This window comes from Zonotrichia albicollis, chromosome Z (assembly GCF_047830755.1).
Source record: "Zonotrichia albicollis isolate bZonAlb1 chromosome Z, bZonAlb1.hap1, whole genome shotgun sequence".
Lineage (NCBI taxonomy): Eukaryota > Metazoa > Chordata > Aves > Passeriformes > Passerellidae > Zonotrichia > Zonotrichia albicollis.
The window spans coordinates 15,867,351-15,888,974 of NC_133860.1; the positions used below are offsets into that span (position 1 = coordinate 15,867,351).

Consider the following 21,624-nt stretch of genomic DNA (forward strand, 5'->3'; position numbering starts at 1 on the left):
AGGTTTCCTTTGGACACTCAATTTCATGGATGAAGTGACTGAGGTTTGTAGAAACAATAATCTGTTCAGAAAAGCCATCCTCCAAAAAGCCAGCATTGCCTCCAGCTGACAGTTCTGACGATGCTGTGCTTGCTTCCTCATTCTCTGTGCTCTATGTGCAGTCTTTTTACATTAAAATCACATTTATCTCTCATATCTCTGCCTGCCTCCTCCAATACATTACATTTTAGGAGGAAGCCTGTGTTACCTTGAGCTGAACCCTGTTGCCCCATGTATGTGCAGGGGACAGCTCTGAGCAGAGCAGGGTATTAAGGGTTCAGCTCTAGAACTCCCAAAATTGTGGCTGGAGCCATAACAAGTATCAGAGAATGCCTGGAGGTGTGCAGCCACCACACATAACTTGTCAGCCCTTGGAGGCAATTGCAGCCAGGTCTGGTGCCTTCTGCATCTTCCCAGCAGTGTTGCAGAGGCAGGAGTTGGTACCCGAGGCTGAGGAGCCGTGAAGCTGTACCAGCCACCTTTGAATTAGCACAGTGTCCTCAGTCTTAGGGGTGTGACAGGAGAGGGATTTGAGGGCCCCTGTGTGGGGGTCAGCAAGGACTGAAAAGGCATGGCATGCAGAGCGCCCAAAGGATTCTGCATGCTCCTGTTACCTGCAGCATGCAGCCTCCTCTCTGAGGCTCAGGCATGACCTGATAGGCAGCTCTCAGATCAGTGCTGAACCATCCTTTGCTGCGCAGCACTCACCTGCTTTTTACCTAGAGCTTTGCTGCAGCTAAGGAGTTTTTGTTGTGTGTATTTATTTCTGTGGGGGAACAATCATTCATGAGCAATTCTGTACCAAATGCAGGCATCTCAGAAAAAGCTGTTTTCCCTGCTCTGTATTATCCTGTTTGGAATAAAGCATCCACAATGTGGCCCTCACCTTCTCCAGGTAACCATTAGCACCTCAAGGAAGAGCTCCCTGAATAAACAACCCATATCTGCCATGTTGCAGCAGATGGTGTCAGTATGGAGAAGGCAAGAATTCTGACATCTGAAAATAAAATGGCTGATGTATAGGCGTGTCTAGAGTCGTGGTGCTCCCTGCATGTCTCCCTGCCTTGCACGGCTATTACACCGTGCCCTAGGCAGGAATCAGTGCTGGATGCTGTGTTTGCTCTCGTGTGTGAAGCATTGAGCAGGATTCATGACAGCAATAAGAAGAATTAACTGATTTGGCAAAAAATGTTCAGGTATGAACTGCCTAACCACATATGTAAATTTCCTGTTGCAAAAGTGAAGTGAGGGCTTCATGAAGAAGTGATCAAAACCAGCAAGATCTGAAACTGGTCTGCTTGCTGCATTTTATTCCCCAACATCAATCCCAGTGTAGCAGACTCTGAGTAGGAAGAGGAAGAATGCTTCTGCAGTTTTCCAGAATAAGGAAGGGTCAACTAATGGGAGGATTCTGTGGTGTTGGGAACTGAAGAATCCCTCTGGTGGCAGTGCCATTGCCAACCTCCCTGCACCCCTAAGTCCAGAGGAAACCAGGAGAGGTTGCAGGGCAGAGAAAAGGAGTAGCTATGGTACAAAATGTCGTGCCTATCTCTATGGATGCCATCAGAATGTCTCCTGGCAGGAGCTGTCTGTATGTCACCTGTGATCCTGCACCTCGGAGCCTGGCGCTGGAAGCAGGTCATGGGTGAGGGCAGCATGGGCATCTGTCTGCTGCAGGGTCTCTGCTGGACAGTGAACTGCAGCCCTCCGGGGAGCCTGTGCTGCTGCTGGAGCCAGAGAGCTGGGCAGAGCCCTGTGTTGCAGCCAGAGCGCCGGAGAGACAGATGGGAAATGGCTTCATGTCAGCGCTGACATTTCGCCGTCAAATGTCAAAGTGTGTCTGTGCGAGCCTGTCCTCCCACAGCAGCTTCTGTGCTGACGTGAATTGTGTGCTGCTCAGCAGGGCCTGTCAGCAGATGGGTGCTGGTGCTGGGAGCCTGCTTCAAGCAACCATTTCCTAGAGGCAGCAGAGACCTGGTGCTTCAGCAACAAAGTGCGCTGCCATCCCGGTCTGTATCTACAAAATGATGCTGTTCAGGTGGTTGCATTGTGGCAGCACTTGAAATACAGCAAAGCCTGGTGGAGGGATGTGATGTGAGCATTACAATCAGACACAACAGCAGGAACAAAGGTGGGGTGAACTACATGAGAAGATAGGCACTGAGAGACCAGCTTTTTACCCAAAATGCTTGTGACGTGGGAGTGGGAGGACAGGATAGGCTCCTGCTGAATGCAATAGAAATAAACTCAGATAAACTCAGAGCTCCCGCTGTTCCATCAGTGGTGCACAGGGTCCAAATTGAGGCAGGAACACCCTTCCAGCAAGAGTGTCTATGTGTGTGTGTGTGTGTGAGTGTGTGTGTGTGTGCCCTCAAGTCAGGAGCTGCTGTTATCCACAGTGGGTCTTGAGCAATGGGGTCTTAGGAATCCTTGATGAAGAAAATCTGTCCCCCAGGATCTGGGCTGAGTAGACATCAGCCTCTGTGGCAGCAGCTGTGGGAAAGAGCCAAAGGTGTGTAAGACTTTGGCTTGTAAGGCAAAAGCTTTTACACCCCTGAAAGATTTTTACAGCTTTTACTCCCCTGAAAGGTGTAACACAGGTGTTTACACACCTGAAAGGGGTGTAAAGGCTAATAGAGGTTTTAGGGAGACTACAGATGAGGGGGAGTTTAGTGTTGCACAGTTGGATATCCACCACCTGGTCCAAGTGGTCCTCTCTTCCTCAGAGCCTAAAACTGGATGAGACATCCCAGGAGAAGCAGACATGTAGGAGAGTGTTCCCGCCATGTAAGACTCTGGTGCCATCTACCAGAAGGCCTGTCTGTTCTCTAACTTTTGCATTATTGGATGTTTACTGCAAACATTAGCTCTGTATCCCTCTTTCTGTTTTTATTTCCTGCCAGCATCATCCTGTGTCTGTGAGAAACACTGCTGTGCGTGGGAGGAAAGTATTTCTTTTGATCATTTTTATAATCTTCTAATTGCTATTCTTACACCTTGAAAGAAGTGAAGTTCCTGATGTTTCTGTGTAGCTGTCTCTTTGCTCATACTCTTGTTCTAACTTCATTTAACCCACATTTCTCACTTTCCCTTCTGTGCTCCCACGTGCCTTTGCAGGTCTGCTCCAAATCCATTATCACCCCGCAGTAACAAATGCTGAGGTGAGGTAAGGTAGGCAAAAGCCACTGTGAATACCACTTTCTGGAGCCTGAAGGCCAGTGGTGGGAGCCCTGGAGTCCAGAGCAATCCCAGGATACCAGGATGCAATTTTCAGGGTGCAGTGATCACTGGGGATGCCTGGATGAGTTATGGGATGTGTAATGCTGACAGAGGGTGCCTGGGCCAAGGTTTTCAGAACAAGTGGTTGATCTGTGAGAGTATTAGGTCATTTTTTAATCTTTCAGACTCATCCTGGATCACTGCTCTCTTTTGTGGTTTCTCCCTCTCCTTGCTGCCTTAGCTGCCTGCTGATGCACTTGTCTCTGTTGGATTATCTGATCTGTAGAAGGGAAGGCAAGAGGAAAACCCCCTCCAGACTTGTGCTGGAGGTGCTTGTAGGCTGGACCTTGGGGTTAGGTGAGGCGGGAGAACTGGGTTTGTCTTGTGCTCTCCCAAGTCAAGCACTGGTGAACATCTACAAGATGAAGAGAGACTTTTGATATGAGCAGAGAGTGATGGGACAAGAGGGAAAAGCTTTAAACTGAAGGATGGCATGTTTAGATTAGATATTAAGAAGAAATTCCTTACTGTGAGGGTGGAGAGGCACTGGAACGGGTTACTCAGAAATTGGCCCATCCCTGGAAGTGCTCAAGGCCAGATTGGATGGGGCTTTGAGTAGCCTGGTCCTATGAGGGTTGGAACAAGATTTTCTTTAAGGTCTCTTCAGCTCAAACCATTTTGTTATTCCTCTGGCTCTGTAAGAACCTGCTATTTTGTGAACACAGGGAGGATGGGGCTCTCAGTGCCCTGCCTGTGCTGTGCCCTGCCTGTGTGGCTCCTGGGACTGTGGCAGTCACACTGTTGTGAAGTGCAGCAGGTAATAAGCAGGTAAAAGACACAGATACTGTGGCAGAGATATATTATCCCTCCCAGACCACAGTAGAGACCAGTTTGAGCTGAGGTTTCACCATCAGCCAAAGGTCAGCAAAAGTCAGTGTGCTGTATGGGACCTATTTGACCAATGCCAGTGGCTCCCCATGGTCCCACTGAGGTCATCCACTCCTTTTCACTGGGGAAATCCTTGTGTACATAAGTGGTTGCATATTTTGGCATGTCCCCCTGGCACCATTAAAAGGGCTCAGGACCTCATGGAGTCTCCTGGATTTTGGAAAGGAATGACTGTTGCTGCTTTTATATTCCAGTCTGCTCCTCTTTCCAGTCTCTTCCGGGACATTTGTGTGTGTCTGTTGCAAGACCTTGCCATGTTTGGTTCTTGAAGGAAAGTTCAATGTACCTAAAAGGAAGCAAAGAACAAAGCACTGTTCAATCCAGTGTGAGAAGATAGACTGCTCTCACCAGAGTGCAGTGCTTCCCTTCAGACCCTGTGCGGTGTTCCTGTGAGCACACAGTGCCATCTGCAGTTTGAGGTCTTTGTTTGGCCCAAATCCTGTGCAGCCCTTTGGCCTCTTGACTGAAATCAGTTACTCTCTTCAGGTATCTTTGAGAGGGGTCAGGTGAAATCACAAATGTTGTCCCAGGAGCCCGCATGGAGGGTGACGTGTTTTACTTTGTGATGGTTTGTTTCCTAGAAGAAGGATCTTGTGCTCAGGGACTTGTGCTGACAAGGAGCCAGTATGTTTGTTCCTTGTCAACACATGAAATCTTCAGTCAAACCAAGGATGCTTTAAATAGCCACTGCCTTTCCTGAGAGGTGACTTCCTCTGTGATTTTGTCTCTCTGTAGGTATCTGAACTCCCTCATGAGAAGTGTCCTCCCTGCCTCTCATGTGCAGCCCTACCTGTTCATGGGTGGTACCAGCTTCACTGATGCCCTGAAGAGTATTCCTCACCATGGATAGTCCACCCAAACTGACTGGTGAGACGCTGATTGTCCATCACATTCCCCTGGTGCATTGCCAGGTCCCCGATAGACAGTGCTGCTCCATGAGCAAAAGGACCAACCCCTTCTGCCAGCCAGAGCTCAGCATTACACGGACCTCTGCCCTTCCAGACAGAGACCTCTCACAGACTGACTCCTTGGTGTACAGCAGCTTTCTCCAGACCTCTGAAACCTCAGCAGAGGCCTCAGATCACAAAGAAAGAAAAGCAAGGGATCTGATTGTCCCTAGCGTCAGTAAGCGACACAACCCTTTCCTGCTGAGTGAGGGTGAAGACCTCAGTATTTTTGGGGATGACTTGGGTCAAAAATCTTTCCACCTTCACAACTCACTCGTTGATGGCAAGCCTCCCTTCAGTCTGCAGGATCTGGCCTTGCCCCCTTTCCACCTCCACGACTCCAACCACATTGTGAAATCTTGGAACATGGCCAGCCGGTCTGGTGTGGTGGACGGGCAGGAGGACAAACTCGGCAGTGACGACATCCAGAAGAGGAACAATGCAAACAGGTGCCATCAGGCCTCGGAGCGCATGGAGCTGGATGAATGCAGCTGCCATCGTGGCAGCTCCTCCAACTTCTCCTTTGACAGTGGTGACCAGGAGTGGAACCAGAACATGGGTGAACCACTGAGGAATCAGGATGCCCTGCACAGGACATGCAGTTGTTCCAGCTCAGAGATCCAGCACTGCCGCTGCTACAGTTCATCAAGTCAGTCTGAAGTGATTGACCAACAGATGGGCTACATCAGTGACTCTTCTTGCAACAGTTCTGATGGGGTCCTGGTGAACTTCAGTGCTCTCTACAACAAAATGAATGGTCAGCCTCAGTCCAACCTGAATTCAGCTAACCTGTCCTGTGACTCTTCCTTCTGCAGCCACTCAGACACAGGAGCTTTTTACCTGGATTTACACTCATCACCCACTGAATCCAAGATGTCTTGCGAGTCGCATAATCCAGAAAGTTCAGGAAAGGTGTGTGGGTGTCAACACTCCTCCTCACCTGTCCTTGATGCCAACTGCAATTCCTACCACCTTCACTGTGAGCCTTGCACATCGGAGAGCTCAGACCTCACTGCCTGCTTCCAGAGCCAAGCACGGCTTGTTGTGGCTACTCAGAATTACTATAAGTTAGTCACGTGTGACTTGTCTTCCCAGTCATCCCCCAGCCCTGCAGGATCTTCCATAACTAGCTGCTCAGAAGACCAGACCAAGGCTAGCCCAGCCCAGCCCACAGAATACTATCTGTTCAGAAGGCCCGATCTGAGACAAGAAGGCAATGTAGAGTGCAGTGAAGAGGAGCCAAAGGGAGAATCCAACCAGAACATGATTGAGGGTCAGGTCTATGTCAATGTGTCACCACCGAACCTCAACACAAGCCGGCAGCGCTCCAGGAGCTACGATCAGAACCTGGACCGGAGTCCTGGCAGCAGGCTGGGCTCCCTGGAGCGCATGGTGAGCTGCCCAGTCAAGCTGAGTGAGAGTCCAGCCATACCCATTCAGAGCTCTCCCCCCAAGAGGGTGACATCGTTCGCTGAGCTGGCTAAAGGACGGAAGAAGAACGGCACCTCCCCACCGCACCGCTCCGGCGGTGACTCCTCCCTGGAGTTCTCTCCCATCCCTGAGACTCAGCGGGACTGCCCAACCTTCCTTGAAGAAAGAGCTCGGCGCAGCCAGAGTCTTCCACCTATGCCCTTCATCCATGGCCTGAACCGGAGCTGCGAGGGCTTCTGTTTGAATCATGCCTTTGGAGACAGCCAGGCTTTGTGTTCCACCAAAGACTCCGTCTCCAGTGAGAAGGTCCCCAGTGGGCATGGGGCAGGTGAGCAAGCCTCTCTCTCCCTGCTGACGGAGGCAGATGCCAGCTTCTCGGGTGGCTCTGCCAGTGGCCACGGACAAAAAGATGTTAGAGCCCGAGCAGACGGTAAGGAGCCAAACAAGGCAGAAGGGAGAAGTAAAAAGGAAAGGCAGCTCATTGGGATATGAGGGGAGCAGCAGGGAAACCTGCATGGTGATAAGAGACCAGTGTTGGGGCAGTTTGGTTCCTGGTCTGCCAGACCCTGGGACAAAGCCTTGCTGTGCTTTGTCACAGAAGACTTTCAAGTCTCATATCAGGGCAAGTGTCTAGTCCTTGTATTTGTAAAGCTTCCTGAGGGTTTGTTCATATCTCTCACATTGTGTTAGCAAGGACATGGCATTAATACTGAGAGAGTGTGCAGCTTGAAGGGTTGTATCCCTTCTAGGGCATTTACTGTGCTGGAATATCCTGGTCATGTTCATCTCTGCTGGAATATCCTGGTCATGTCTCCCACAGTGCTGTGGATTTGTGCAGCAAAGGTTCCCAGGGGGAGCCGCTGTCACAGTTGCCTCTGTGGGGAAGCTGTAATATGTGAGTTGTATTCCACCTTGATATTGCTGTCACTTGTTCTCATGGGGAAGCTGTGTGACATTCCCTTTGGAAGTATGGCCATTTCTCCAGCACTGTGGGAGACTTCTGTCTCTGCCCCTGGCAGATATTATACCTGCTTCACAGGTAAAAGCCCTTCTAAAATGCCGGTAACTAGACCACTGCAGTAAATAGCCCCTATTATGTCAAAAAATTCTTGTGCCTTAACAGACTGTTTCCACTTAATGTTCCGAAAATATCTAGCAGGGGGTGAGAACATGTGGTTTATTGCCATGGCAGAGGCAGGAGAGATTTTGTCCTTTGGAGTAAAAGGATTTTAGTTATTATCCTATTTGCTTATTGAGCCTTGAATGTGTGCTTGGTGTGGGATGGCAGTGAAAGCAGGTCTCTGCTGGGGGAGGGCAGCATGGCTTAGATTCAGAGGGAGGGCTTGGAAGGAGCAGGCCCTGCTCAGGGAAGAGGGGGCAGACAGGAGCTTTCAGGATAAAATGTCCCAGCAGTTGCTGCCCACCACACCAGTGGGGTCCCCCCTTCTGCACTGTGACAGCAAGGCAGACATCAGGGCTGGGCAGAAAGCTCCTGCCTGCAGCTGGAGATGGAGGCACATCTGCTGTGCTGCAGAGCAGCGTGCAAGCCTAGAGGCTCTCTGAGGGGCTAGAGGGAAAGCAAGCCCTGCTAAAAGCTGGCTACAGGGAGAAAAGTCTGGAATACCCTGCAGGCAGCTTGTATACCAGGGCTGATCAAGGATCTCAGTCAGCCCCACATACAGACCCAGTGCTGCGTGTTTTGCACTGAATGCACAGTGTGTCACACTTCAGATGTGTGCCTCAGGATATTTGTGGCTCCACCAGGAGCTGGAGGCATGTAGATCAGCCCACCACACTCCCTCAGGACCTCCTAACACATCATTTGTGGAGCAGGCTGGCACTTTCCAGGGTTGGAGGTGGAATGTTGGGAATGTCCTGTTTAGGTCTGGCGGAGGCATGAAGGATGAAGGAAGCTCTGTGTTCCAAAGTGGGGGCAGTTACAGTGAAAAGAATAGGGAGGGAGAAAGGGAAGCAAGCAGCCTTTGCTACAGCACCAGTATATTGTGATGCAAGATGCAGAGCTGCAGTGCTATTGCATGTAACGCTTATGCTGGGCTATGCAAGTCCACAGTGCATGTGGGAGGGGACAGTCCTTTGGGATGAGAAATCTGACTCTACTACAAAGTGTTGGGCCTTGACTTTGTGGTACTGCTTGGGCAGAGGCAGCTCAAGGGCAGGCACCTGATCCCATGGCTTCGTGCAAGAGATTGGGAAAGGATATGAATCTGGTGACCCTACCAGGACAGACAAGGTCCTGGTGCGGTGCTGTGCTCTTCCAAACATCTGGAACTCTGCACTTGGGGCCACATGTCTTTTATCTTGCCAGCCCTTGATGTGTGCAACCAGTTCAGACTTGAACCACTCTGTAACTGGTCTCTTGCTCATCCTCTTCCTCCTGCAACAGACAGCTCATTCCCTTTTTGCCTGTATTCTGCTTGGCTGAGGATGATTGTTACTCTGCCCATTCCTTACCCTTTCTTCCCCTTTCTCTCCCTGAAGGTGGTGGCACAGACAGCAAGCCTGTGGTACGCTACAGCAAGGACCAGCGTCCCACAACTCTGCCTATCCAGCCCTTTGTTTTTCAGCACCACTTCAGCAAGCCACCCAAGGCACGTGCCCTGCACAGCCATTTTGCCTCCAGTCTTTCCCAGCTCTACAACTTGTCCAGCAACCGGCCTGCCAGCCAGCAGATCTCCACGTCCCAGTGCTCAGCCTTGGCCACCTCGGCAGAGCAGGTGGCGGGGAGCCAGGCCCATGGCACGCTCGTGACCCAGCAGCGCTCAGCAGACGGAGCTGCCTCGCGCGGCGATGGGGGCATCAAGAAGCCTGGCCCCGAAACAACCCGTCCGTCCCCGCTGGGCAGCTACTCCCCCGTGCGGTGCAACGTGCCTTTCTTCCAAAGCGTGGACTCCTCTTCCTCGCCCACCTCTGAGAGAGCTGAAGACAGCCAGCCCCCCAGAAGCAGGTCCTGCCCCATCTCTGCTAACCTGCTTCCCACGAGGTCATCTCCTGCTGTCAGTGCCATGCAGCCCTCCAAAGCCACCAAAGCTGACACTCTGAGGCAAAAGGAGAACCCCAAGCTGATTCCCAAGAAGGAGGCCCCGCTTGAGCCAAGCCCACCACTCTCTGAATACCGACTCCACAGTGGGTCGCTTCCGCCCCTCTCGGTGGGTGGCATGTCCATGAGCAGAGTAGGAGGCCATGCAGATTCACACTGGAGAAGTGGCAGTGAGACCAGCAGCTCTGGTCCCCTGAGCAGCATGGGAATACGGCCTGTCAATGGTAGGTACCCATCCTCCAGGACCTGCTAGTCTGGAGCATCTACAGCTCCCTGTAGCTCTGTCTGCTCCCTATAGTGTCACCATTTCCTGTAGCCACAGACCAGGATAAAAGTGCATCTGGATGCTGCAGGAAGACCTGCAATAAGAGCATGTCCCTCCAGTCCCACAGCTCCTACACTGTGTCTCCAGAGAGTGCAGTGTGGGCTGCTAGTCTTATAGGACCCCATGCCAGGTGCTTGCACCCCGAACCTGCTGCCTCTGTGCCTGCATCCACAAGGGCACCCAAGCTCGTGCCCTGCTTTGCCAGGCAGTGGCATCCACTTGTCTCCATGTGCGTGTGCTAATGTCCTGAAATGCTGCTGGACCTCTGAGTAATGTGCTGTCTCTCTTTCTCTGTCCTCCATCTTTCTCTTGCTCTCCCTTCCTGTTTCCCCTCCGCATCCTCCCGTGTGCTCTCGTCATCCTGTCTGGTGCTCACTGCCCGCGGCATCCCAGCGAACCACCTCTCCCCCCAAGCGCTGAAGTGGCGGGAGTACAGGCGGAGGAACCCCCTGGGTCTGGACCGCGTTTCAGGGCTGCCCAGCTTAGCGGGCAGCCTGGACAGGAGGCAGCAAGAGCCTCGGCTGAACCGGGGCAACCCCATCTTTGAGCTCCCTGGCGCTCTCAGCACCAGCCATTTCCACTGCAAGCTGAACGGTGCGCACCACCTTTCTGCCGGGGGGTCTTGGAGGGAGGTCACCTTGGGACTCAGTTTCCTTGAGGCTCAGGTTAAGCTTGGATTCATCACTGCTGTGCTTGCTCAGAGCAGGAGGGGCGATGCATCTCTTCGCAGTGAGGCTGAAGGGTTCAAGAGGAAGGTGAAAATTGCCTCACTCATTCAAATCTTTGTGGGGCCTTCCTTCTCCATGAGGTGAGAGCAGTCAGGTCCAGCTCTGAGCTGAGTTGAAGGGCAGAGTGAATGGCCCAAGAGCCTGCTTAGACCCCAGTAAGTGCTCCTGGACTTGGAGCACTTACTGGGGTCTAACCACCACTAACTTGGTGGTTAGCTTGTAGTTTCTCTCACGCAGGAGTTTGGGCCCTTGGAGATCTCAGATCTGTGCCCCATGGTGCCTGACCATCCAGCTTGACAATGTGCTGGGTGCTGAGCTGTAGATTTCATGAGGCAGCTGACAACACTTAAGACCTTCCCAGGACTCTGTCTTCTGCAGGCTTTGCCCTTAAGGTCTTCCCTGTCCTCCAAAACCTTGCAGGAAGGGCTGACAGGGGCAGGCTGCTTTTGACTGAACCTCTGACGCTTCTGTGGGGAGAACAGTGTGGTCTGTCTGTGGGAAGAAGAGCATTCTACAGGCTAGCCTCAAGCCATGGAGGGAATTCCTCAAAGCCTTATGCCTCACTCCACCAAACCAAACAGTTTCTCCATCTTTCAAGGGAAAATGCATAGCACAGAGTCAAACAAACAGAAGTCAAGCACATGGAGAACTCCTGTGTATGTCACCCTTTGAAAACAGAGGCCATCCCAGAGAACAGACAGCAAACATGCAGGTTGTTGTCTGTGGATGCCTGTGTGCCACAAGTAATGATTTTCTCTGTGCTGACTTCTGACCCTGCTTGCAGCAGCAAGGGAAGTCTGGTGCAGCAAGGTTTCCCTTAGCCCTAGCCCATGGGAGTGAACCTCCCACAGCATCTTCCAGAACCTGTGGGCTCCCAGTCAAGCTGGAGGTGGTATTGGGTAGGCTGTGGGGATCAGCTGTGCAGGCACACTTTGCAAACCACTGCTGGGGTAGCCACAAGCCTGTAGCCTTGCTGTCCCAGCAGAGGACAGGTGGCATGAAAACTGCTGCTTGGGTGTGTGGGACTGGGGCTGATTCTTGTCCCCTCTGTCTTATCCCTGCAGGGCAGTCTATGAGGCAACTCCAGCTTACCTACAATGACTTTTTCCCTGACTACTTCTCGCTAGCGGAGAAACCTCCTGCTGAGTTCTGCCTCTCCCCAGATGGCAACACAGAGTCCATCTCCATCGACTTGCTGCAGAAGAAGGGTGAGTCCAACCATCTCTGGTGGACCATGTAATGTGCCATGGAGTGTGCTTGAGCTGCTTCTCCCAGGAAATGTGATTAGAAAGGATCTTAGGTGCACAAGAATGGGCAGAGAGAGCAGACAGCACAGGAGTGTGACCCTAAGGCAGGGCATGCTGCCACCCCAGGCTCTGTGTACAAAGGTAAACCTGTGTGTATCTGTATGATGTTGCAATGTGCTAACCTGAGATTTTGTAATTTAGGTTAAAAGTCTGTTCAGTCCTACATAAGTAGTATAAAATTGTATCAATTATATAAAAAGGTGGGAGAAAAGACTCCAAAGCAGGGCAGGATATGGCTGTGGTGGGATCCATGCAAGGGGCAGGGCTGGCAGGACTTGAAAGCTGATTTGTTACCATTTCAGAGGCAAGGGATGTGCAGAAAGGTTCCCATGCCTTTGCCAGCTATGTGCTCATGATTACCAGGTGGCAGCTTTCTCTTCTGTTTCAGTTCTGTTCTCACATTATCCTGGTGCAGGTGACAGATTATACACCACTGGCTTGATACTGAAAGTCATGACAGAACCTGCCAAATGCAAGGCTTCTGCCCTGCCAGCCTGTGGCATCAAGGCAGCAAAAGACACATTGCCTCAGATCCCATCTCTGCTGCCTCAGGCATGGGGCGTGGAGGTGACCCTTGGGAATATTGACAGGTTGTCCTACTGGCAGCCTGATAGGTGAGTGCTGGAGCCAGCAGGAAGAGTTTTGGTGAGGATTTAGGAGAGTCTCTGCATGGTTTTTGGCAGAGAGGGCTTGTGTGTAGACATGGGCTTGTAGTGCCCCTATATCTGATTATTTCCAGGAGTGTTTTGCAGAGTCCATCCCAGCAGCCCCTCAGCTCTTCGACCTGTTGTTTTCCACTAGGTCTTGTGAAGGCTATCAACACTGCTGTTGACCTGATTGTGGCTCACTTTGGAACCAGCAGGGATCCAGGGGTGAAGGTATGTCTTGCATCCAACTCCATTCTGGGTGGCACAGAGAGTAGAGAGCAAGATTGCCTCTCCATTCTCTTCTAGTCAAAAACTACAGGTTATCTAACAAAGGCAGGAGTAGCAAAAACAAATCAAACAAAGGTGATGGCACACCGTGCAGCAGATAGTAAATCTATAACAATTCCTGCTGCATGCTGCAGTATGTAGATGTATTTAAAGGAAGATCAGAAAAACACAGGGAAATTACGTGTATTAAATGTATAGGAATAATGTCCAGCTTAGACTCTGAGTTGGAAGTAGTTGTAGGGTGTGAAAGTATAAAGGGCAAGTATTATGTATGTTTGTTCTGGTTTAACTCTTTCTTTATGTAATTACTCTGGCTCTTCATAAGAGGAAACACCAGACCAGCTGCCCTTCTGATCTGATGCAGCACACCAGCTCTTTTTTCTCACACAGTGGAGAGATGTGTTTCCCTCCTTCACATGTCCCATGACTCTGGTCTGGCACTGGTGCCAGGGTACAGTGCAGTGTTCCCCATCCCTCAGCATCTCACATTTTAATATGAGATACTGAATAATTTTAATAATGATAAAAAAGTGCATCAGACTTCACCCATCTGGGGCAGCTGGTCACACCCATGGTAGCCCTTACCATGAATGCGTTTAGCGTATTTAGAGTATATCTAAATGGCTGTGTTAGGCCCTTGCTCCCCTCATTTCCAATTTCTGGAATAACACAGAAGTGCATCTAGGTTGCCCCAGAGCTGGCTGTATTTGGCCTGTGCTCCCTCATCCCCTGTTTCTGGAATAACACAGAAGCAGAGCAATTTTGCTTGTGTTTGCAGCAGGCATTGTTTGCAGTCCTGTGACACCCAGCATGTTTGTGGTGCCTCCTCTCAGTGCTGAATGCCTGGCTTCAGTCAGGCGACTCTGGGCAGCAATGTGACACTATTTGGACATGACAACTCCCCTGGCATGCCATCCCCAAGGAGAAACCTGACTGGGACAGATTCCAATACCATTCAATCTTATCTCAGAGCCCAGTGTAATTTTGTCCTAATTACAGCTGTTTCTGATGCAGAGATTGCTGTGCAGCATAACTGGAGCTGTTGAGATTCCCATGGCTTTTTAGGGCTTCACTGTGAATTTCCAATACTTGCAGTGTAGGTTTGGGGAATAATTGCAACATTCCCCCATTACTTTGCTTATCGGACAATGCTGTGGTTTTAACCTCGCATTTCTTTATACATCAACGTGCCAGGGCTGAGCATTCACCTGTCAAAAGGCAGCATACATCCCTGCTGCTGCCATGCTCAGTGGATCTGACAGGATTATTCCTGAGCCAAGTTCAGTTTCAGTTCAGGGCTTTTGTGAACCTGTGCCAACTGGTCAGTATAATTCCAGCTCCGCTGGTAAAATCTGTGCCCTGAGCACCATTGCCTGACACATTTGGATAGACTCCTTGGCAGCTCAAAGACTGTAAGCAGCAGAATGTGTCCCTGCTCTGCTGGTGCTGGGCTCTTACATGGGCTCTTACATGCTTCCTCTTCACCTCAGTCTGAGCTCTGGCCATCCATTTTGCCCTTACCTGTATATTTACAGTAATCTCCAGGAGATAGAGCTTGACATGTCACTGAGTTAAGTGTTCTAGAACCCCTCAGTGCTGGTAGTTCTATGTGGGTTGGTGCTTCCTAATCCAAAATTAGCTGCAAGAAAATCTACAGCAGCAGGAATATCCTCAGCTCTTTTCTTCCTCCAGCAGGAGAGCCTTGTTATCCCTCTTGGGAGACCCAGGCATGCTTTCTCATTGGGATAACCTCTTCCAGCATAGGATATTCTTTTTTCAAGTTACTGCCTTTTCCCAGCCTGGGGAAGAGCTTGCAGAGAGCGTTCCAGAACTGGTGTATGAAGCATCAGGAGTGAAAGCAAAGACCCTCATGTTCAAGGAGTTGCCTGGATGTTGCTTGCTGGGTGTCTGTAGTGGGACTGAACTGTTTCCATGCATCTGTACTGTGAAAATGGTTAGCAACACTCTCCCTGTTGTCTGTTTTCCACTAGGCCAAACTTGGGAACAGCTCCGTGAGCCCCAATGTGGGGCATCTCATCCTGAAATACCTGTGCCCAGCTGTCCGGGACATTCTGAGTGATGGGCTCAAGGCTTACGTCCTGGACATGATCATTGGCCAGAGGAGGAACATCCCCTGGAGCGTGGTGGAGGCGTCCACCCAGCTAGGTATGGATGCTGGGCAGCAGTGCTTGTGGTATTTGTGGTTGGGAGGTGCTGGGGAAGGTTGGCTCTAAGGATGGGGGTGCAAAACACCCGTTTTCCTGCTTGGATCAGGGTGCACATGTGCCATTTCTTGCAAGAAGGGAGGGACTCTGCGCTGTTCTTCCCAAGTATTTATTATCATTTCCCCTGAAATTTGCAAATTCTCCCGTAACAGACCAAACCAATAAAAAAAGGAAGGAAAAAACCCCAACAAAATTAATTCCACATTGGTTTCTACATCATACTGGGAAGCCTCATAGCTTGACTATGGCCAATCTTGAGCTTTGCAGTTATCTCTATGACTGCAGACACCCCAAATTATAAGCACACACCACAGTATTCTCTTTACACGCTGATTTTGAGCCAGTGGCTATGATTGGCACTGAAGGGTGGGAGGCAGGTCCTTGTGGTAATGAAATTTTGTCTCCCAGAGTTCTGGAGTGGTGGTTTGGGATGGATCACAGCCCATCTTCCATGTGCAGTCTAAGTGTTGGTATGGAGTGAGCTCACATTGGTGTGGTGGAGAGGCAGGGCACACACAGGCATGCACACCCAGACAGTGTCTGTCTTGCCTTGATGCTCCATCCTGTGGTGCAGTTTTGGCTTTGCTCACCACAGCTAATCTCAACAATTTGCTCCTCTCCACAGGGCCCTCCACAAAGTTGCTGCACAGCCTCTACAGCAAGATCAGCCAGTACACAGAGCTCACCAACCACACCATGCGGTTCAACGCATTCATCTTTGGCCTCCTCAAGTAAGCAGGACCCCTGGGGTGGCTGCACCTCCCTGTCCAGGGCTGGCAGCAGTTGTTGGTCCTTGACTGCAGGCAGGCAGATTTGACCATGAAACAAACTTAAGAATCTGGGAAGCCACTTCCCAGAAGCAGGCTAGGGAAGGAAGAAGCTGTAAGTCTCAGAGAACTCCTTCCAGGTCAGGAGTGAGAATGAGTGGCTGTAGCCAAGTGAAGAACTGGGTCAGTCTGTTGTAGCCCCAAACATCAGGTGAGAAGACTCTGTCCAACTTCATATGAGGTTAGACATAATATATGTATGAGTTACTCCTGGAAATTCCTCTTTAAACCACTGTTTCCTGGAGCTGCAACAGATCCCAAGGCATGAGGTTCTGAAGGAGAAATTGCCCTGGTCCAGGACTCCAGACTGGCCCTTCTAATTTGCATAAGGAATGTGCACACTCTGCTGTGTTTAATATGTTTTTGTGGGTGAAGGGATAAGTACTGCTAAGATGGTGTTTCCCTGCTCCTCTCTGGTGGTTAGCAAGAGCTCTGGCAGTGGCAACAGAGTTCCCAAGATCTCTGGGAACTCTGTAGAATTCCTCCAGGCAGGAGCAAGCTCTGCCCAGCTCTCCCCACGCAGGGTGACCCCATTCTCCTCCACTGGCATATTTTGGGCTGAGCTACCAGCACTGGTCTTAGTTTTGTAGATCATTTGCCTCTTCCACAGCAGCCTCTTCTCAGCAAAACAAAGCTCTCTCAAGGACATTGGAGGAGAACAGTGAGGAATCATGGTTATTTGTGGTTCCAGTTGCACATTTAAAGCTGTGTAGATGTTCAGTGACAGGGCTGAGTGTCTGTGATCAAGGCATGTGGATGGGAGCGAGCCACTGTCCTTTCCCTCAGGTTCACAAGCTCATGCCTTGTAAATGCCCTTTCCCAGTCACACTTCTTGTGGCAGATCCGTGAGGATGAATGGGGTTAATGGATTTTCACTGTTTCTTTCTTACCCTGCTGATTTTCCATTCCTGCAGTATCCGGTCCTTGGAGTTCTGGTTCAACCACCTTTACAACCATGAAGGTAAGAGCCTGAAGGCTGTGGGTTGCAGTGGGAGCCAAACTCTGCACACATATAGAGCATGGGATGGAAATGTGTTTCTCTTGTTGCTCTCTCAGCTTGGGCTGCTCTTCTCTGCCCTGAGGTGAAGGACTAAGCTATTACACAGTCTCAATGTAGCAGGGAAATCCCAGGTGGAAGTCCAAGCATCATGCAGCTCCTTCCACTTGAACCTGGACTTCCATTCCCCTTCCTACCCACAGCTAGTACCCAAGGCTGTCAGTGGAGATCCCTCAGTCCATTTGTAGGAGGTCAGATCTATTCCTCTCCAAATTTCTATGTTCCCTGCCCAGTGCCTGAGAGTTTTGTATGCCTGGAGATGTGCGCACTTACCTGAAACTTTTCAGGCATGGAAAATAGGGAGAAATGGAAAGGAAAACCTGACATACAAAAAGCAGATTTTACTGGATGTGCCTGTTTTATAGCAGGATAGGATAGGATAGGATAGGATAGGATAGGATAGGATAGGATAGGATAGGATAGGATAGGATAGGATAGGATAGGATAGGATAGGATAGGATAGGATAGGATAGGATAGGATAGGATAGGATAGGATAGGATAGGATAGGATGAATAGAATAGACTAGAATAGAATAGAATAGGGTCTGTGCTTATTCTGGCTTTCTGAAGCAGAAGACAGCCATCTATTAGACCATAATTAAGACCTGGAAGTGTGAGCAAAAGCTGCGGCTGTCGGGTTATTACCATCTTTCTTTCATGGCATTTGGTGGCAGAGGTTATCTGGGCTGATAAGTCTGCCAGGCAAGTCCTATGTACAGGTACAATTGGAAAGCTCTGTCTGGGCCAGTTGCTGAGAGGTCACAGAGCATCTGATGCTCCCTGACCCAGGCCTGAGCCTCAGGCTATGACCAAAAACTGGTGTGCATCTCCTTTCCTCATAGCTTCAGCAGCTTTGTGGTGGCTTGGTAATGGTGGCAAGAGTGTCTCCTCTAATTAATGTCTTTTCCTACAGACATCATCCTGGCACACTATCAACCAGTGGGCTTCTTGTGCCTGTCTCACAGTGTGTGCCAACCTCTTTTTGAGGAGCTCCTGCTCCTACTCCAGCCGCTCTCCCTGCTGCCCTTCAATCTAGACCTGCTCTTCGAGCACCACCTGATGCAGATGGGCAAAGAGCAGCAGCAGCAAAAGGAGCTGCTGCGTGTGAAGCAGGACCTGCTGCTTTCTGTGCACTCCACCCTGCAGCTGATGCGGACCCGGGGCAGCAGTGAGGATCCTGATGGCTGCAGCACCGCCCCTGAAACATGCCAAGGGGGTGCCAGAGATGGCGACATCTCACCAGGACACAGCCCACAGCAAGCTGTGAGTGAGAAGAGGGTCAAGGGAGTGGGGGCCTCCTGCGGAGAAGGTGACAGGGAGGAAGAGCAGAGCAAGATGCGAGAGAGCACGTGGGAGGGGAAGAAGGACAAGCAGGCAGGCTGGTGGTACCAGCTCATGCAGACCTCTCAGATTTACATTGAGAGTTCAGCCGAAGGCTCAAAGTTCATCCGCTCGGAGAAGAAGAAAGCAGCTTTGAATCCTGCACCCCGGTCAGTGGAGACCCAGAAGGCACCACCTCCCCGAGAAGGGGTGGTGGAGGGTGCAGAGGCTTGTCCCATTGCTGAGGGCACCTTGGAGGAGAGGCCCAAGGCAGACAGCAAGCCAAGTCCTGAAGCCGTGGAAGAGCCCTTGGAAAAGCCCCAGCAGGTAGTGGTCGGTGAAGAGGTGAAGGAACGCAGCTGGCCCTTCTGGATGGGCAGCCCCCCAGACTCTGTGCTTACAGAGCTAAAGCGCAGCAAGGAGAAGGAGGCTCAGCAAAGAGTGGGAGCAGCAGCAGCAGCCCCCCAAGAGGACAGCAGCACCAGTGCATCAGAGGGCAGCCAGCCCATCAAGTGGGGACACTTGTTTGGGTCCAGGAAGGTACAGAAAGAGCCCAGACAACCAAACAGGTAAGGGCAGGGGTGGTTTGGGGCTGAGAAGGGCTGGTTAACCTGGAGTATGGCAGCACAGGTGGAAGTCAGGCCATGACCTGACCACTGGGCAACACCATGGTGGTACATCAAGGGTCTGTAACCCTGCACAGTCCTGCCAGCCTGCCTTAATTCCTCTCATATCCTTGCTCAGTCTATCTCATAGGCTTTCCTCTTCTGCCTCAGCTGTCACTGCCTTGGCATTTAAACCCTGCTACATGGCACCATTATCACCCCATCCCTCCCAAAACTACATGTTGAGAACAGAACACAGAGCCATTGCTGTTGCTTACAACAGGGGTGGGGGGAGGGTGGGGGGAGGGTGAAGTTGCCAGTAGCTGAGACCCCTGTGCACTGCCTCTCCCTCTATTCACCCTTACTGCTCCTGAAAATGACCACTGGAAATGTCCTTCCCAGTCCAGGCTGTGGTGTTAGATCTGAGCCCTCCCTGCCTGGAGACCCAGGGCACTCCCTAGCAGTGCACTCAGTGCGTGAGGCCAAACCTCAAAGGCGTGACCTTGCCATGAGAGCACCTGCTCCATTTCCTTGGGTGCGCTTTGCTGCCACTGACTGCTTCTGTCTCCTCCTTCCAGGTTGCCCTCCGGCTGGCTGAGCTTGGACAAGTCTGTCTTCCAGCTGGTGGCCCAGACAGTTGGGGCTAGCATGTGGCGTGAAGCAGCCCCGGAGCCAGACCCTCCCCATCCAGAACCACCTGAGGCACCTGCTGTGGCACGACCAATCCAGGGGATGTCTCCTCACCCTACCTGGTGAGTGACACCAAGTGGACAATCCTGCAGGTCTGGAATGTGTTAGGTTGAGGGTGGCACGGTTCTGCCTGTTGCAGTTTGCCTGACCCTCTTTATAGTCATGGACCAGAGAATGGTTTGGGGCAATGATGCAGCTTGTGCATCGATCCACCCATACTCTGCAATCTGCAGGTGATGGGGAGCTGGGGGGGCAGCTGAGAGCCTGGATGGGGAGGGAAGCAAGGGGTATTTTCCTCTCCCCCTGGGCCTGTGGGTGGGGTGGGTGTCCTGAGGTGAGCTAACCCTACTTTCCTTCTTCCTGCAGTGAGGTGAAAGCTCTTTGCCATCACATTGCCACTGAGGCAGGACAACTGAGCTTCAACAAAGGGGATATTCTGCAGGTCATCTCCAAGGTGGATGGTGACTGGCTGCAGTGCAGCCTTGGCTCCGAGAAGGGACTGGTGCCCATCATGTACGTCACCCACCCTGAGGACGAGGACTATTGATACGTTTAGGAGGCCAAGCACAGTTCCCTGGGCTCCTCTGGGGTAGCCTACCCTGCCAGAGGAACAAACACAGCTTCTTGCTAGTTTCTTACCTTTCCTGCCATTACAGAATACAGTAACCGTAGATGGTTCCTTCTTGCTCCTCCTTGTGCAGCTGCCGAAAGCCAACTTAGCCCCCCGGGGTCTTCTGCGAGCTGCACCTCGTATTGCCAGGCATCGCCATGCATGCAGCCACACCAGGGACTGCCTGACCCCCCCCTCCACCCCTCACTGTCTGCAGCACCCACAGGCCATGGACTTGTACATTACAGGAAGCCAGGCAGTCCCTGTCAGGGTAGCACTGCCCCGCAGTTGGGTGCTGGAGGTGCAGGATGCTGGCCGTCCCCTGCTGGGGGGTGGTAGTGCAGTCTGCAGCATCCATCATCCCCGGCATCCTCAGCTGAAGGGGTGGGAGCACCCTGCGTTTGCAGGGTCCCTGCGAGGCTGGGCTGATGGGTTGTGTTTATTGGGGCACTGCAAAGTAGGCTCCCTCACACTGGAGCATCCCTGTCCTAGTGTGCTGTAGTGGTTTCTAGTGGGTCGTACCGGGACAAGTGTCCTGGCAGTGCCACACTGCAGGGCTGGGGCTGTGCGTGGCCACAGCCAGGGGAGGGGGACGGGGTATGTGTGTGAGTGTGGAGCAAAGGGGTGTGAGGGGCTGTGAGGAAGGCACGGGGTTGTTCAGTGTTACGTAGGTCCAGGATGGGTAGTGCCACCCTGTGCAGAGATGGGTGCTTTGGGGGGACGCCGTGTGCCCTCCACACTGAGCAGGGAACCAGTGCCTGGGAAGCCCTGGGATGCTCAGTGGAGGGTTCTGGAGGGGAGGGAATGAGGGCAGGGTCCCTGTCTTGGGCTAGGGGTTTGTGGGCAGTGCTCTCAGCAAGTAGATTGGGGGTGCTCCTAGAGGGAGCTGGGGAGCCTGGGGAGGGACGGGTGGTGCTCCCTTTGGCACAGGGTTTCTGGTCTTGCTGAGCAGTGGCGTGGGGTGGGGGGGATAAGTGTTGTGCACAAACACAAGGGGATACTGGAGGTCCTGGGGTCCTTGGTAGAGGCAATGCCAGTCAACCCCTTCCTTGCCATGTTCATGCCGCCTGCTGTAGTGGGGATCTTCACCTGCCTGTCAGGTGGGGAACAGTGTTAATGAAAGGCCATGCCAGTATTTGGTGCCATGGCCGGCTTGACGCTGTTCACAGCATCGTGCCTGGGCTGGCTTCACCATGGCAAGGGGCCCTGGTCTTGCTAGGTTACCTCCTGCTTGTACATCGCTTAGCGGATGTTGCACCATATTTAATTTGTATCTCCCTGTTAGAATGAGGTGTCTCGCCTTTATTTATTTCTTTATTTATGATGCATATTAATAAAAAAGGTGCTGATTGA

The 21,624-nt window shown here is 51.6% G+C and overlaps 1 protein-coding gene across 3 annotated transcripts in view; it reads left to right on the forward strand.

Annotated features, from left to right (window-relative positions):
• The window catches only part of RUSC2 (RUN and SH3 domain containing 2), a 36,098-nt gene extending 14,474 nt beyond the window's left edge, over positions 1–21,624 (forward strand). The window contains exons 2-12 of one of the 3 annotated variants that reach the window (XM_026796256.2): positions 4,942–6,912; positions 9,084–9,866; positions 10,361–10,561; positions 11,760–11,903; positions 12,804–12,880; positions 14,929–15,103; positions 15,788–15,893; positions 16,904–16,950; positions 17,960–18,935; positions 19,550–19,723; positions 20,028–21,624. In XM_026796256.2, coding sequence (XP_026652057.2) covers positions 5,049–6,912; positions 9,084–9,866; positions 10,361–10,561; positions 11,760–11,903; positions 12,804–12,880; positions 14,929–15,103; positions 15,788–15,893; positions 16,904–16,950; positions 17,960–18,935; positions 19,550–19,723; positions 20,028–20,208 — 4,728 coding nt within the window. In that variant the 5' untranslated portion in view covers positions 4,942–5,048 and the 3' untranslated portion in view covers positions 20,209–21,624. Of the gene's footprint in view, positions 1–4,941; positions 7,015–9,083; positions 9,867–10,360; positions 10,562–11,759; positions 11,904–12,803; positions 12,881–14,928; positions 15,104–15,787; positions 15,894–16,903; positions 16,951–17,959; positions 18,936–19,549; positions 19,724–20,027 lie in introns of all 3 variants that reach the window. The other 2 variants (XM_026796255.2, XM_026796257.2) reach the window with 2 other exon arrangements.